General features: G+C 42.0%; 5 protein-coding genes and 1 long non-coding RNA gene across 6 annotated transcripts; 2 read left to right on the forward strand and 4 right to left on the reverse strand.

Annotated features, from left to right (window-relative positions):
- Positions 1-25: 25 nt before the first annotated feature.
- LOC119558384 (phospholipase A1) lies at positions 26-1,986 on the reverse strand. Its single transcript, XM_037871911.1, has 3 exons — positions 1,846-1,986; positions 1,096-1,467; positions 26-712 (listed from the first exon to the last, which is right to left on the reverse strand). The coding sequence occupies exons 1-3, from the start codon at positions 1,984-1,986 to the stop codon at positions 26-28; spliced, it is 1,200 nt and encodes a 399-aa protein (XP_037727839.1).
- A 2,503-nt stretch (positions 1,987-4,489) lies between these two features.
- Positions 4,490-5,005, forward strand: LOC119558202. The gene has a single exon (XM_037871494.1). It carries the CDS (start codon positions 4,490-4,492, stop codon positions 5,003-5,005), a length of 516 nt encoding a protein of 171 aa, XP_037727422.1.
- An 876-nt stretch (positions 5,006-5,881) lies between these two features.
- Positions 5,882-6,622, forward strand: LOC119557925. The gene is made up of 4 exons (XR_005220127.1): positions 5,882-5,982; positions 6,042-6,160; positions 6,220-6,446; positions 6,500-6,622. It is a non-coding gene; the product is annotated as an uncharacterized LOC119557925 (long non-coding RNA).
- A 1,112-nt stretch (positions 6,623-7,734) lies between these two features.
- On the reverse strand, positions 7,735-8,292 carry LOC119558067. Its single transcript, XM_037871236.1, has 2 exons — positions 8,113-8,292; positions 7,735-8,030 (listed from the first exon to the last, which is right to left on the reverse strand). The coding sequence occupies exons 1-2, from the start codon at positions 8,207-8,209 to the stop codon at positions 7,735-7,737; spliced, it is 393 nt and encodes a 130-aa protein (XP_037727164.1). The 5' UTR covers positions 8,210-8,292.
- Positions 8,293-9,229: 937 nt separating this feature from the next.
- Positions 9,230-10,618, reverse strand: LOC119556533 (probable ATP-dependent RNA helicase ddx17). Its single transcript, XM_037868813.1, has one exon. It carries the CDS (start codon positions 10,539-10,541, stop codon positions 9,384-9,386), a length of 1,158 nt encoding a protein of 385 aa, XP_037724741.1. The 5' UTR covers positions 10,542-10,618; the 3' UTR covers positions 9,230-9,383.
- A 3,069-nt stretch (positions 10,619-13,687) lies between these two features.
- LOC119556534 (keratin-associated protein 6-2) lies at positions 13,688-14,400 on the reverse strand. Its single transcript, XM_037868814.1, has one exon. The coding sequence runs from the start codon at positions 14,383-14,385 to the stop codon at positions 13,711-13,713; it is 675 nt and encodes a 224-aa protein (XP_037724742.1). The 5' UTR covers positions 14,386-14,400; the 3' UTR covers positions 13,688-13,710.
- Positions 14,401-14,608: the final 208 nt, after the last annotated feature.

The raw sequence follows: 14,608 nt of genomic DNA on the forward strand, positions 1-14,608 counted from the left end.
TTAGCTTCTGACTATTTCCAGTCGTTTACTCGCAAGATCCGCATTCGGTGGTTGAGTAGGTGTAGGTCTGCGAATTGGCATTCTGGCCATAGGGCTCCGCTCGATTGGCGCCCACGTAGAACAGGCCCAGTTCCGTGGGCTTGGCGGCATAACCCATCACGGTCCTCGTATCCCGGCAAAAACTGCCAAGCAGGAGTTCCGAATAGCGATCACATCGCCTGCCCAGAAAGTCGTTCGCATTCGAGGGATAAACCGTTTCCGTCCAGTAGTCCACGGCTCTCTGGTGCGAACAGCTAATGGTGGTGAGGCCCTCACAGCCCTCCTTGAAGGGAACCCGTCCCTGGACAAAGAAGTCCGCATCACCGGAGCGTTTCGAGGTTCCCAGCATGCCGGGATTCGAGTGGATAATGTCCACGAATCGGGCATCCCCACTCCGCAGACCCTCCAAATCGTTGCCGTCGTAGAAACAGGGATTGGCCGGATCCAGTCCAGTAATTCTCTTCAGGATTAGGCCCCCCGACATTTGCCGATAGTTCCTGCCCGCCGATCCTGCTATCTGGGCGCCCAGACTGTGACCCACCAAATGGAAGTGGTTCGTGACATAGGTCGCATTCAGCCGTAGGAGTGCCGTGGCCAGAGTGGCTCCAATAACCTCTGTGTTCAAGGCTGACCATGTATACAGGGTGTCCACAAAGTCAGCGGCATCTAGAATCTTAAAAATATTTGATAATTAGGTTTTTAGCCACACAGAGAGAAATATTCAAGTACATTGTTCTTGAATTAAGAACATTCGTTCTTAAAAACCGTGTAAGTATATATTTGATTGAATGTTCCCAATATCAGAACAAAATGGTTAGAAAAGAAAAGTTAATCTGAGTTTATTAAACAATTTTTTGATAAGTATACACTACTGAATAGACGAATAGTTAAGTTGTTGAGTTAACAAGGTGAATACCTCTTGATTCAAGCACATTGAAAATATTTTCAACTTAAAAATTTTCTTTCTATTTTTAAGAACATTTTTAACTCAGATGAGAAAGTCAGCATTTTTTCAACTTTTTCTCGCTATATCTTTATACATATTTCCCGACTCACCAGAATATTGGTATCATTCCGACAACCATAGGCCTTGGCCACGGGTCCGCTGTTGGAATCGTTTATGCTCGTTCGCCAGCCGGTGATGAACAGGACCGTGGGTCTATCCTGGTAAAATCCGGGAGTATCCCACAGCTCCTCCGCCTGCGTCAGTGGAATACTGGTGTTCTGGCACGCGAGCTCGGTGCGAAGGAGAAACCTCATGCGCGAGACATCCGGAACAATTTTGGACCTCACCACGCCCAGATCGACAATCGTGCTGCATATATAGTTGAGGGTGGAGAAGGCTATGTCCAGGGGCAGGCCGATGAACAGCTGACGCAACTGATCCTGCAGGCGATCGAGGAGCAGATCCTGATACAAAATCGGTAGCTGTCGCAAGTTAAGCCTGTCACTTGCCTCTAATCTAGTCCTTTCCCAATCGTTAAAAAATCCATTTTTACAATAGTTGGTATGCTCCTCTCTTAAAAAACCCAACATTATTTCCTTTTCCGAACTGGTTTTATTTAAACTTTTATTTCGCAAATAAGTTAAGCTTTCATTCCCAAAAGTATTCACGAAATCAGAGATAATTCCTTCTGGGTTTATAGTATCCAAATGTTGTGGACTGATTTCTGAACTTGAAAGATTTGGAATTTGGGTTTGCAGACTAGAATTTGCAGAACCAATTGAACTTGGAATGTCGGTGACTAAGCTTTTTTTAATTTGAGAATCAAATTCCTTTGTATTATCAACATCAGAAATATTCACAATTGCAGGACTTGATTCGATGGGAGTTTCTTTTGTGAAATCGCCACTTTGAGAAACGGATTCCTTTATTGAATCTGCTTTAATGGGCTTTGGGATCCGTGCCAGCACCACCAGCAGCACCACTAGAACCGAAGAAGTCATGGTAATCCGAGAGACACTGGGAGAAAACTCAGTCATGACGAGCCTTTTATACATATGTGGGCCAGCCGATGTACCTCATTTCTTTTCGCCACTTCAAGTGAAATTTATGACCCCCGTAGATATGGATGTCTGGTTCTAAGACACGATGTCACGAAATAGCCCACGATTCACGTGTCCGAGGCTCACGATCCAATGGGGCTTTCAAAATCCAGGTAGCAATCGCATAATTTCCAAGAAAATATTTCTTGCGTTAGGAAATGTTTCAGTGGCTGCCAAAAAGCGAGCCATCTAATAACCACCTTGCTCCGCTCCCAATTACCCGGCCGCCCCCACCATCAACAGCGAAACAAAAATTTAAACACAAAACAAGCGGTGCTATTACATTGGTAATTTGTGCGGTGTTGCTGCCGTCGTTGATGTTGCCGGCACGTAACCCACCAGCAACTAGCAACTAGCAACATCGCCGATCGCCGGCAACAGCAGCAGCAACATCAGCAATCAGAAGCGTTAAGAGTGCCTCCAGTTGGCCATTTGAGCGGTGGGTTCAGAAATGAATACTGCCCAATTGATCACACTGGCCGACTTCGAAAATATATTGGAATGCTGGACTGCATCCGAAGAAAAGCTACTATTGTCGCTCTTATTTACAATATATTTAAAGATTTTACATTCTTCATTATTTTGGATTTTTCTGTGGAGCTAAATTTACCGTTCTCAATTTGTAGAACTATGCAAGTTGGTATAATTAATTAGAAAGCATCTAAAAAAATTTAGTTTAAGGATTTTATAAAAATAAATTATACCTTAAAAAATAAGTGTCAAGAACAAACATTTTTAACACACATTTTTAAAGAAGCTATCTTTATCTCTATTTAAAAAACCATACTTTTTGTAGCATAAGCTTATAGCTGCATTATAAATAGTTACTAATAGAGCTATTATAATATTCTATTAAATTAAATATTACATATTATTATATAAGTATATTTTATTTATTATTTAAGATAGGCAATTAACATGCATACAAAAACGATTTATTATTTAAGATAGGCAATAAAAATGCATACAAAAACGATTCTTACATTTCATTGGTAATGGTTTTGGGTGTAGTTAAAGAGAGTACTTTACTTTCTAATAGCTTTCTTAAATATCAAATTGGGTTTATTCAGTGTACCCAAACTTCGTTACGACTGAATTTAGTTTTTGGCAATTTATTCGCACATTTTAAGTTATATTGCCGGTAGGCACCATCGACAAATGTTTATATGTACATCGGTTGCTATTTTGTTTCGCTTTTCCACCTTTTGCAATCTTCCAGGCACTCGTGCTCCATATATTTATATCTATAGCATATAGTATAGTATCCATATCTGATGGGGAATTTGGGTGAGTGTGTCAGACGCATGGGGCTGTGGGTTTTTGGAAAATGCTGGCAATCAAGCGCGGACTTTTCGCTCTGTTGGCTCGTGTGCTTTTAATTGCAGTCATGAGTCTCATGAAATCGAAATCAATTTATATTTCTCTGTATTCCACAAAGTGGATTAATAAATGACTTTATGCAATATAAAAATATTATATTGTATTATATGTTATTATACAGTTTTTGAAGTTATTTAAGAGTTGTTATACATAAAACTATCTATTCTGACAAAATTCAATTATTTTATTTTTACAATTTTGCAAATGTTTGTACTTTAATGTTTTTTACAAATATGCGAATAAGAATTTTGAAAATCATTGAATAAATTGAATGAACTTCTTTCTTATTTAGTATATATATTATAAGTTTCCCAAGAAGCTAATTGCACTTTTTGGCAGCTTTGCACAATGAACACAGCTCACTGCATTGTTATGGGTCGAAAGATATATATGTACCATACAACTTACCTCCAAAAGCCGTATAAGTGAATGACTCTTTATATTTGCCATTCTACTTCCACTATTTGCTGTTGATAAACCCAATTAGTTGGGCTGTGCCAAAAAATGTGAGCTTCCGCCTCGAGTGCAAATTGGCGGAGGGTTAAGGCTCACAGGGATGCCAAAAATGACGCAATGGGCCAAAACCGAATACCAAATACCTAGCCCCAAGAACGGGCCTAATGGCCAAAAAAAAGAAGATAATCATAGCAGAGAAGACGAAAATTATTACGTATACGCACCATTGCAACAGGCTTTTCAATGGCCCCGCCACTTAGACGTCGACGTAATGCGGAGTAAGTGCAGCAAATTATCAGCTCCAGCCGAACGACGAGCGGCCAGCAGGCAGCAGGCAGATGTCCGTTGCAACATTATTTTTTTCTGTGTTTTTCACTTTTCGCCAAACAAAAGACTGTGTGCAAAGTCAGTGGAAAATGCAGGAAAATGCGGCAGGCACTTGCGGTCGAATGTGAGTGCTCGGAGCATATAAAACCAAATGGAGTTGGTAGCAGTAAATTAGTTGACTCGAAACATTTCGCCGCGTCGGTTAGAAGACTTTAACTTTTCCCAAAAAAACAATCCAACCATGTTCACCTACCGCCTGAAACTGATGATCCTGCTGGCCCAACTGCTGCTGGGCATCCAGAGCTATCCCTTGGGCGAAGACCACTCCTCCAGTGTGGTCCACTCGGCGGGTCTGCTGGGTCACTATGCTGGCGGTCTGACTGGCGGTGAGGCCCTCTCCAAGCTGGACTTCAGCTCATCCTCCCACGAATTCGGCACCACCGGGCACGAGGATCATCTGGGCTCCCTGGGCGACCATCTGGGCGAGGAGAGCTTCCCCGCGGACTATGGCAGCAGCGATGCCGGCGAGGAGTACGCCGAGGCCAGCGAGGTGCACTCGCACTACGAGGATCAGAAGGCCGTTCCCGGCATCGATCACGGCAAGGGCGCCTTCAGCTACAGCACCCTCTACGAGTTCAAGGATCGCGACGAGCACGAGCTCCATCACATCCAGCACCAGGCCCTCGAGGAGCAGGTGGAGCACGAGGCGGAGCTCGACCACCAACTGGAGCACCACCCGCTGGAGCATCTCTACTAAGACTGTGATTGTCGCACCCAAGACCTAGCAAAATGCTCAAAGATTATCTTATTCTAAAACTGTTTTTTTTTTGTTAAAAATTATTGAAATAAAACTAAGTTAAAATGAATTTTTAAACGTGTTTTGGGGCTTAAAGGAACGGTATTATAATATACTTGAAACATTTAAATTACAATATCGGGAACATCATATGCATAAGTTTATTATTTTATTATATATTATTTTAAACAAGAAAGCAAGCAGATTTGTAAATAGAACCATATAGTCGTCCGATTATAAACAAACTTAGTTCGAAATTGTGAAATCTTAAAAAAAAGTGGTATATCCCGGAGTTAAAGAAAATATGATCAAAACCAACAAAGTTATAAGTCGTTCAATAACTTTTCGGGGCAAGAATTATTATTCCCGTTACTTGTATAGGGTCTTCCCACAGAGATCCATTCATCATCTACCACCCGTTGAACGGATGGTCCATAAGGTTTTGCCGTCCCAAAAATTTCCCAGTTAGTTACCCATCCAAATTTAACGGACTATTTTATGCGATGGTTAGGCGATAATTTTGGGTGGAAACCCTAAACTCTTCTTCTTGAAAGTGGAAAGTGGAACATTCACTACAAAAACGTAAACAATGATTACGGGAAACTTTTGAAAATTGAAGGAGGCGAAGCAATAGGTATGAACATAAATGCTCTTTATATTTATAATAATTCATTGTTTTTAAATTTACAGTCAAGATTACGCGAACTGCCGGTGGCAAGCTGAGGTGGACTTAAAACGATATTTTAATCCAGCAACCCTATAAATGATTTTCTGGATAGTATCAGTCAACCCTGGTGTTACTTGTCAAAGAAAATTCAGTGTTCCTTGAAAATTGTCAGTGGTTAGGTGTACGTAAAAAATAAAAAACCGGTCTCATGCTGAAGCACATTTGGCCTAAATTGGAGGAAATATTACTGCAGACTTGCATTGAAGAAGCGGTGAGTTTTGGAGCTACACATGCACATACTAAGTAAGAATACATATGTAAATTCATTAGATGACTTGCTATTTCTTATTGAGGGGCATTTTTTGCACAGCTCCTGGAGGCAGGTACAGGTTCAATAAAAAGGACCTAAATTGGAGGAAATATTACTGCAGACTTGCATTGAAGAAGCGGTGAGTTTTGAAGCTACACATGCACATACTAAGTAAGAATATATATGTAAGTTCCTTAGATGACTTGCAGTTGCTTATTAAGGGGCGATTTTTGCACAGCTCCTGGAGGCAGGTACAGGTTCTATAAAAAGGATCTGGCTTATATCCTGCTGGCAGCGCATTTCACCAACAACACCGCGAAATAATTTGGAAAACGCAAAAGGGTCAAGCCTTACATATGGACATGGTTCTTAAGCTCTTAATCGTCAGGATTAAATAGAATCCCTGGGCTATTTCAAGTGTATAGGTGGGTATATTCTTGCTACCTATTACTATTTTACCTGATGGATATACCCAAAGAAAGATCCCCAGGACAAACCGTCAAGGCAATAAAAATGTTGCCCAAGGTGGTGGGAAAACCATCTGTTCGCCAGGATTCCGATAGCTTCTTGAGTCTAGTCTTCGCATATGAGCAGAAAAGGGTCTCGATGTCCACTACCAGTGCCTTCCAGGAGGCCACAAGGCTTAACCTGGATCAAGGACCTCAAATCCTGATAGAGTGGCTCAACACCCTGCGGCCACCCAGATGTTGGCCAAAAAGCCGCAGGATGCTTTCGATACCCTCAACGAGGTGTTTTTCCAATGGGGAAACCACGAGGCTGGCGATTTGTCATCCTGTGATCTCCCAATTGGAAAAGCGACTTGTTGAGGCTATCGAATGCATCCAGCGTGTTTTTGGCCAGCACCTCGGTGGTTGCCAGGATATTGAGCCACTCAATCAGGATCTGAGGTCCCTGGCACAGGTAAATCCCTTTGACCTGTTGGAAGGCTCTGGTAACGGTCATCCAGATCCTTCTCTGCTCATTGGCGAAGGCCTCGGTGAGGGAATAGGGTGTATCCTGTGGATGCACCCTGTACCCTGATCGGGGCCTTTGCCCATTCGCCAGCCTAGTGAGCAACTCGATCAGGATCTGGAGTGCCTGACCCAGGCGGACGCTTTTGCCAAAGGATCCAACGACCTACAAGACTTGATGGCCACATTAATCAACTCAAACACATGACTGATTTGAAATTATCTAATGGACACCGCATCCGTTTGCAGGAGCAACGATTCCAAAAGCATCAGCGGCTCATGAAGGAGGCGAAGGATCAGGCTAAATATTAAAATGCACTCCAGTGCCAAATATTTACAAAATGATATGGTTAATAATAAACGTAATGATTAAGCAATACAAAAAATAAAATAACAAATTATTAAATGGCTATAAAAATACTGCTTATCATATTAGAACATTTTAAACCACGTAGGAACGTAGTCATAAAACTCAAAAACTATTATTATTTTTAAGTTTGCCGTTTCCCTGTACCAATTTTTGACACATTTTTTGCGTATACTGGCAAAGTTTTATCTCGCATAACAATCTCGCATACATAAATATTGCAAGTAATCCCAAAAACATATTCCGAAATCATTTTTATAGTAAGTTTATAAAGTGTCAACAAACATGAAAAAAAAACCTTAGACAATATAAAAATTAACCATATGAAAAACAATAATTTGTGGAGGCTTGTAAATAGTTTCTCGATGAACCCATTTAGCGTCCATGGGAATGGACAACTTTATGCTGGGGCAATTTGAGCTGCGAAAAGTCCACATTGTCATTGACCACGATGCGCGGTTCGTGGATCGAAGGGGTCAACGGGATCGTTGGAATCGATGGAACCGATGAATGTGGCAGGTGCGAAGCCGTCAAGGTGTCCACATAAAAATGCGGCCAGGGATTTCCCAGTGACGAGGAGTAGACATTGGGCACCAGCAGCAATTGAGGTTGCTCCGAATCGGGGGCCAACTGGAGAACCCCCGAACTAATGTGTATGGCTGGTCCGTAGGCTAAAAATAAATGTAATAATAAATAAAAATAAATGTAATAATAAATCAGTGACCAAAGTCAAATAAAGTTACTCATACGCACCATGGCTGGTGAGATGCTCCTGCTCCACCGCATGACCACGTACTAAGCCCACCACGACCACTGCCAAAATAAACAATTGGACATAAGGCACTTGCATTTTGTTTGGTAAATTATTCGGGGGCTCCGAGCTTTTATAGTCGCCGGCGAACGGATGTTCTTGGTCTTGGCTGAACGCCCATTGGTGACACTCTTCGCATGACACCCGATAGATAAAGATCGTGGAATCTATACTTTAAATCGACGCTTCGATAATGCCATTAATACAACACAAATAATTCAATTAAAGACTTGAAAATTTCCTATGTACATATTACCATTACTCTAAAACTTAATTGCGATTTAAATTGTAAAAAAATCGATTGTAATTCATAAACATAATGTTCTATTTATTTTTCGGTAAGAAAGCAAACCTTTTAAAAATGCAAAAATTGTCTGATGAATATATATTTTCAAAAAGTAGTGGGAATTGTAGCAATAAAAAGTATGATAATACTAACTGGCATATAATTTATATATATTTTTTGTATCATTATAATTACACCATTTGCTAATAATTAACGTTCAAACTATATCTTGTATTTTTTTGAAAATCTATATCCCAATTTATGTTAAAGCCTAAAAGATTCTAGAAAATATACTAGAGTTGCTTAAAGAAAATGTAGGTTTATACTAAATGGTTGCTTTAACAGTTATATATTCTTTATGCAGAAAGCTTGTTAATTTGTTAATTATTTTAATCTTTTTCATGGTAATCTAATATTTTGATGCGATATTTATTTACCAGGAAAAGAACCCAAGCGGTTTTAACATTTAAATGCAAATTAACAAACCCTATAAGCCCGAATCTCTTTTGCTATCTCTCTATCCCTCGATCTTAGCCTCATTCTCAGGGCCCTCATCGCGATCTTTTGAGATCCGGAATCGGAACATGAATACGAATCGCCAGCGAATCGTTGGAAGTTAGCAACTGGGTGCTAATTTCGTTTAGAATCAATAACACAATGAACCCTGGCGTTCGGGAGCCATGAAAAAACCCCAAAAAACATGTATATGCATCAGTAGACAGACAAAGTCGTCTGAAATTCTGGCGATTACATAAGATTATAAAGACATGATATATCGGGTATATTGATTTATTTTATGTACACATCGATCGAACAAAAAAATACAATTATTCGTTTTATAACTAGAAAAAAAATAGTTGAGTACGGTTAGGTTAGGATTTGGATTTATTGGATGCCTAAGTGCCATTGGCTTTAAGTTTCTAGGGCCTAGCAGCCGACCAGCTTCTCCAAGATGCCGCCACGCTTCCAGCCGCCACCGAAACCGCCAGAGAATCCAGCATTGGAACCATCATTGTAGCCACCGTTGTAGCCACCGTTGTAACCACCGTTGTAGCCACCATTGTAACCTCCGGCGGAGGCGGAAGCGGAGGAGGAGGCGCTGGAGTAGCTGGAGTCCACGGCCGGTGGGCCGTAGACCTGGGCCGGAGCACGATCCTCATCCACAATCAGCTTGATGGTCTTCACCACCTGCTGGCTTTGCGGCTGCGGAGCGTAGGAAACAGGAGCGTAGTTGATGGGCGCCGGTGCTGGGGCCGCATAACGCACCACTGGAGCCGGAGCTGGAGCGGAGTAGGTCACAGCGGGAGCAGCCTGAACACGCACCACGGGAGCCGGAGCTGGAGCGGAGTAGGTCACAGCGGGAGCAGGAGCGGAATAGGTCACAGCGGGAGCTGGGGCGGAGTAGGTAACTGGAGCTGGAGCTGGAGCGGAGTAGGTCACTGCAGGAGCAGCCTGAACACGCACCACGGGAGCAGGAGCGGAGTAGGTCACAGCGGGAGCAGGAGCTGAGTAAGTCACAGCGGGAGCAGGAGCGGAGTAGGTCACGGCGGGAGCAGGAGCGGAGTAGGTCACAGCGGGAGCAGGAGCGGAATAGGTCACAGCGGGAGCTGGGGCTGAGTAGGAACTGGAACTGGCACTGGAAGAGGCGCTCGACGAGTATCCTCCATAGTTGCCACCATAGCCGGCCGAACGTCCGTAATCGTAAGAGGGCTGCTCCACCACCTTGATGACCTTGATCACCTGCTCGCCACCGCCGTAACCACCGCCATAGCCGCCCCCATTGCCACCGCCATAACCACCACCGTAGCTGCTGGCAGAGGAGGATGATGAGGAGGAGCTGCCGTATCCGGAATTGTAGACCGGGCGGCTGGGCTGGCTGTAGTATCCCTGATTGTAGCCGCCGGAGTATCCACCGCTGCCATAGCCGCTGCCTCCGTAGCCACCACCGCTGCCCGTGGAGCTGCCGCCACCCAGACCACCGCCAATGGCCTTCAGGAGGGCCAACTTGGCGCCCAACAGGGCGTCCGAGGGAACTGGGGCCGCAATGGCCAAAAGGGCCAGCGAAACGCAAACGTACAGCTTCATGGTGATTCTGGATATGCTAGTGGTGCTGGTGGTGCTAGTGGTGCTAGTGGTGCTACTGATGCTGCCCGTAACCTGAACGAAACTCAACTGATGTCCCAAATCGAGACGGGGCACTAATTTATAGCCAGCCAACAACGAACAGCGGTTCGTATCTGAGCTTTGTGTTTGTGTAGTTCTAATCTATGCTACGGTCCGGCCAACGAGATGAGATTCCCCCAATATAGCTGTTTGCTTAATTCATAAATGGTTACTTATAGGCCAAAGAGACGCGACAAGTCGAAGACGATATACTCCAAATCTGGGCGGGGCCGAGAGCCACCGGCTGTATATCTGTCTGTCTTTCTGTCTGTCACCTCAACTACTTAACCATCAAGTGAGATATTTTCTCGCATCCCCCGGTACAGCAAAAAATAGTTAAATAAAACCACGGCCCAAAAGCGTTACGGATTCGCAAGAAGCCCAGGTAATTCCCCAACACACAAATTAGCACTGAGGGAAATGTGCTGGACCTTTTTAGAAGGAAGGCATTAAAAGACATTAAAAATATGATGTTAGATTTAAAAGCGATAATATTTCGATACTGAAACTGATTGATATATACATTTTGTTATATTTCTGTGATACAATGCATATAAGCTAATCGTTTTCTAAGATATATGATTCATTTATGACATGGCTTTAAAAAATGTCAACAAACGATGGGGAAATTCAGCCAGACAATACAATGTGCGTTGCATATTTATTGTCTCATTTATTTATTGTCCCAATTTGATTGCGACTGCTTCAGGGCATTTAAAAAGGAAATAAACATATTTTATATATCAGTGGTTCTAAAGTTATATTTACATAAATTAAAGAGTTTAAAATTAAGTGAACTAAAAACATTTATTTGGAGTTGGTATGAAATAAATTTGATGTAATAAAATATAGATGTACAATGTAAATAATGCATATACATATGTAAAATCTATATCATTAAAAATAAAAATATATTTCAAAATAAATTCACCAAGCCTTTTGCAGGATTATTAAAGGCCAAAATCAAATAGAAAATATATAATAAATATATTCTTAAGGAAGAAAAATAAAATATGATAATACCAAACTATTGGCAGTAATTTCTCTCAGTGCACGCTGGCACATGTGCGTTACCAGTGTATTGGCATTGTCACTCATTCAGCCCCCGAAATCCTATGCATGACTCCACGTAGTCAAGGGGCTCAGCGGGTTAAAGCCTCGCCAATATCCAAATAGCCGAAAATCCGACAACCCAAATACTCGTATCCCAAGCACGCCCAGAAATCTTTGCTCATCTCGGATTTCGATCCGAAAACCTGTCGGACACGTCTACGTTTTCTGACGTATTTCCCACTACTGAGATCAAATATTACATATATGTAAATGTCGGTTTTGAGCTCTTTGCTTTTCTTTTATTCTATTGATCTAGACTGTTATGCAAATTGGGTCAAAAAAAATATAGAACCGAAATAGGTGTTCCATCTGGCGAAATTTTATGTCCCCATAATTTTACAACTGGTTTCTATCTGAGCACGAGAGTATCGTAAAATTTAGTTTAAGGAAAGATGCGTGGAATTTTTGGCATTTAAATTTGCAGCATAAATAATACTTATGTCAGTTCTTTTTGTATTTTCGGACAAAAAAAAGCAAAAATAAATGAAAATTTGTTATTAAAAAGGGGCGTTTCCAAACTAAAGATTTTTCTTATAAGCCCGTAAAAAGATTCATGATATTACGTGTTAAATAAAATACCTTTATAAGCTATTTTTATGTGCACTAAATTTTGTGTTGATTAGAATAATTTAGAGCTAGGAAATTTGAAAAAAATTCTTGGTGGATCATGTATTTAAACTTCGTATATTCAATTAAATCAACTTATTTATACTTAATCTATTGATTAATATTATTTCATAAGGCGTATTGCTGCTGTATTTTCTGCCTTTCCTTACTATGTTTCTTTTTTATTTTTTCTATTATAGTCTGAGCATGGCAAATATTAAATCATCGCCAATTTACACATTCCCATTTACAGATCGTGTAGTTTTTTTCTCCCGGCACTTACTGTGTGGTGTATTTCTTTGGTCTTTTGTGGTTTTAGTGGCTCGAGTGGTTCAAGTGGTTGGAGCTGCTGCGACATATGTAGCTGGAGATGGATGTGAAGATGGAGCCAGTCCAGCTCAACCAATTTGCACCCATGGGGCGTACAGCATTCTCGGCCGAACATTATTTTTTGGGCTTGGCTCTTGTGACTTTGACTTTGGTTTTGCTTTTGGTTTCTGGCACTTAATTATCATTAAAAGTTTTGCTGGGCTCACGATCTGCAGTTTGGGGGTTAGGGGGCTTAAGGGGACGTGGAAAGGGTGAAAGCCGGCTAACTGAGTGCGTAAACAGTACCCAACTCTCGATTTCATTCAGGGGCCCAAACGAAGGTCACTATGGTGGGATAGGCTTTTTTTTCGGGGGAGCTGACTTCTTCAATTGGGTGCGAAATTTCAGTTTGTAAATGTCAAGCGTTCAATGGCAAGAGACAGAAATTACATAGGGCATTTTAATGTATAAACGCAAAAGAATCTATGGAAAAAGGAAGAAGAACTAATATTCTTCAAGATTTGTTAGGTGTCTTTTTATTTAGCAGACTTTTGGGCATATCAAGTCATTCTATTTCTATTTCTATTCTATAGGGTTTTAATACGATTTCTTTTGCACAGTAGTAATTTTACAGCATTTTGAAAAGCTATTTTTGGGCATGGTATTTTATCTATTCAGCGAAAATATTTCAACATTGTTTTTTATAAATAAGTATTATAAATATAAATATATTCTTACAAAGATATACTTTGTAAAAGGCTATTATAATATTTAGTGTACACCATTTGATAACTAGAAAATTAAAAAAATATGAATTATAATATAAAATTAATTGTTTAAGAGTAAAAGATAACCTTGTGCCAAAATCATTTATTCCCATTAAATATTTGTATAAATTAAGAATAAGCCATTTTAAACGAGGCCCCATAAATTAAAAGTACGCACACTTTAATCGTTATTTATACATTTTATTACAAATCATAAGCTTTAAATTACAAATCGTTGTTTAAAATTATCAAAAAAAAATATCCACTTGATGTTGTGGTTTCCGTATCGTCATCTTCTAGCAGAGTCCTCCGGCCAGACCCAGTGGTGGTGGTGGGGCTCCAAATCCTAGTCCAAAGCCACCGCCAGCTCCATAGCCGGCTCCAAATCCGTAGGAGGCCGGAAGGGCGGCACCACCGCCGAGGGAGCCCCCATAGCCACCCAAGCCGCCCAAGCCCCCATAGCTACCCAAGCCTCCGGTCAGGCCACCACCGAAACCACTCACATACCCGGCACCACCGGCCAGAACAGGAGTAGCCACCGGCGTGGACACCGCAGTGACCACCGGAGTAACGACGGCGGAGGTGGATATGGCCGGAGCAGCGCCCACAAAACCACCAGAGTAGCCGCCACCATAGCCTCCAGTGTAACCACCGCCATAGCCTCCAGCATAGCCACCGCCGTAGCCTCCTCCAACTCCTCCGCCTGGCACCACCGAGACCTTGATCACCTTCACCACGTTCTCGGGAGCGTATCCATAGCCGGCACCATATCCTGATCCATAGCCCGATCCATATCCGTAGCCAGATCCATAGCCAGAACCATAACCAGAGCCATAACCATATCCAGATCCATAGCCAGCCGTGGATGCTCCGCCCAAGAGGAGGTTGAGCTTGCCAAAGGTGGCCTCTCCTGGCTGAGTCAAGGAAACCATCACTACCACTATTGCCGTCAGTCCCACGTAGAATTTCATGATGATGTAATGTGCGTTCGATTCGGTGTACCAGCTAATCCAAAATCCACTCTTGACTTTGCCGACTCGTCGACTGATGAACTCTGGTGACCATACCATCGACTTTATACCCGGCCAAGTCGAATTACTCGACAATAGTCGGCGATTGTTCTGTACCAAAACCAGCAATGTGTGAAATTACTCAATGGGTTTCGAGGGTCCCGGGACAGGTTAACTAGTGTCA

This window comes from Drosophila subpulchrella, chromosome X (genome assembly GCF_014743375.2).
Source record: "Drosophila subpulchrella strain 33 F10 #4 breed RU33 chromosome X, RU_Dsub_v1.1 Primary Assembly, whole genome shotgun sequence".
In the NCBI taxonomy this organism is placed as follows: domain Eukaryota; kingdom Metazoa; phylum Arthropoda; class Insecta; order Diptera; family Drosophilidae; genus Drosophila; species Drosophila subpulchrella.

Excerpts from the sequence above, each read along its gene's own strand:
- LOC119558384 (XM_037871911.1), bottom strand. The coding sequence starts at position 1,986 with ATGACTTCTTCGGTTCTAGTGGTGCTGCTGGTGGTGCTGGCACGGATC. Across the intron at positions 1,468-1,845 it reads TCGAATCAAGTCCTGCAATT|CTACCGATTTTGTATCAGGA; the intron begins GTGAATATTTCT and ends AACTTGCGACAG. Across the intron at positions 713-1,095 it reads GGAATGATACCAATATTCTG|ATTCTAGATGCCGCTGACTT; the intron begins GTGAGTCGGGAA and ends AATATTTTTAAG.
- LOC119558202 (XM_037871494.1), top strand. The coding sequence starts at position 4,490 with ATGTTCACCTACCGCCTGAAACTGATGATCCTGCTGGCCCAACTGCTG.
- LOC119558067 (XM_037871236.1), bottom strand. The coding sequence starts at position 8,209 with ATGCAAGTGCCTTATGTCCAATTGTTTATTTTGGCAGTGGTCGTGGTG. Across the intron at positions 8,031-8,112 it reads GGAGCATCTCACCAGCCATG|CCTACGGACCAGCCATACAC; the intron begins GTGCGTATGAGT and ends ATTTATTTTTAG.
- LOC119556533 (XM_037868813.1), bottom strand. The coding sequence starts at position 10,541 with ATGAAGCTGTACGTTTGCGTTTCGCTGGCCCTTTTGGCCATTGCGGCC.
- LOC119556534 (XM_037868814.1), bottom strand. The coding sequence starts at position 14,385 with ATGAAATTCTACGTGGGACTGACGGCAATAGTGGTAGTGATGGTTTCC.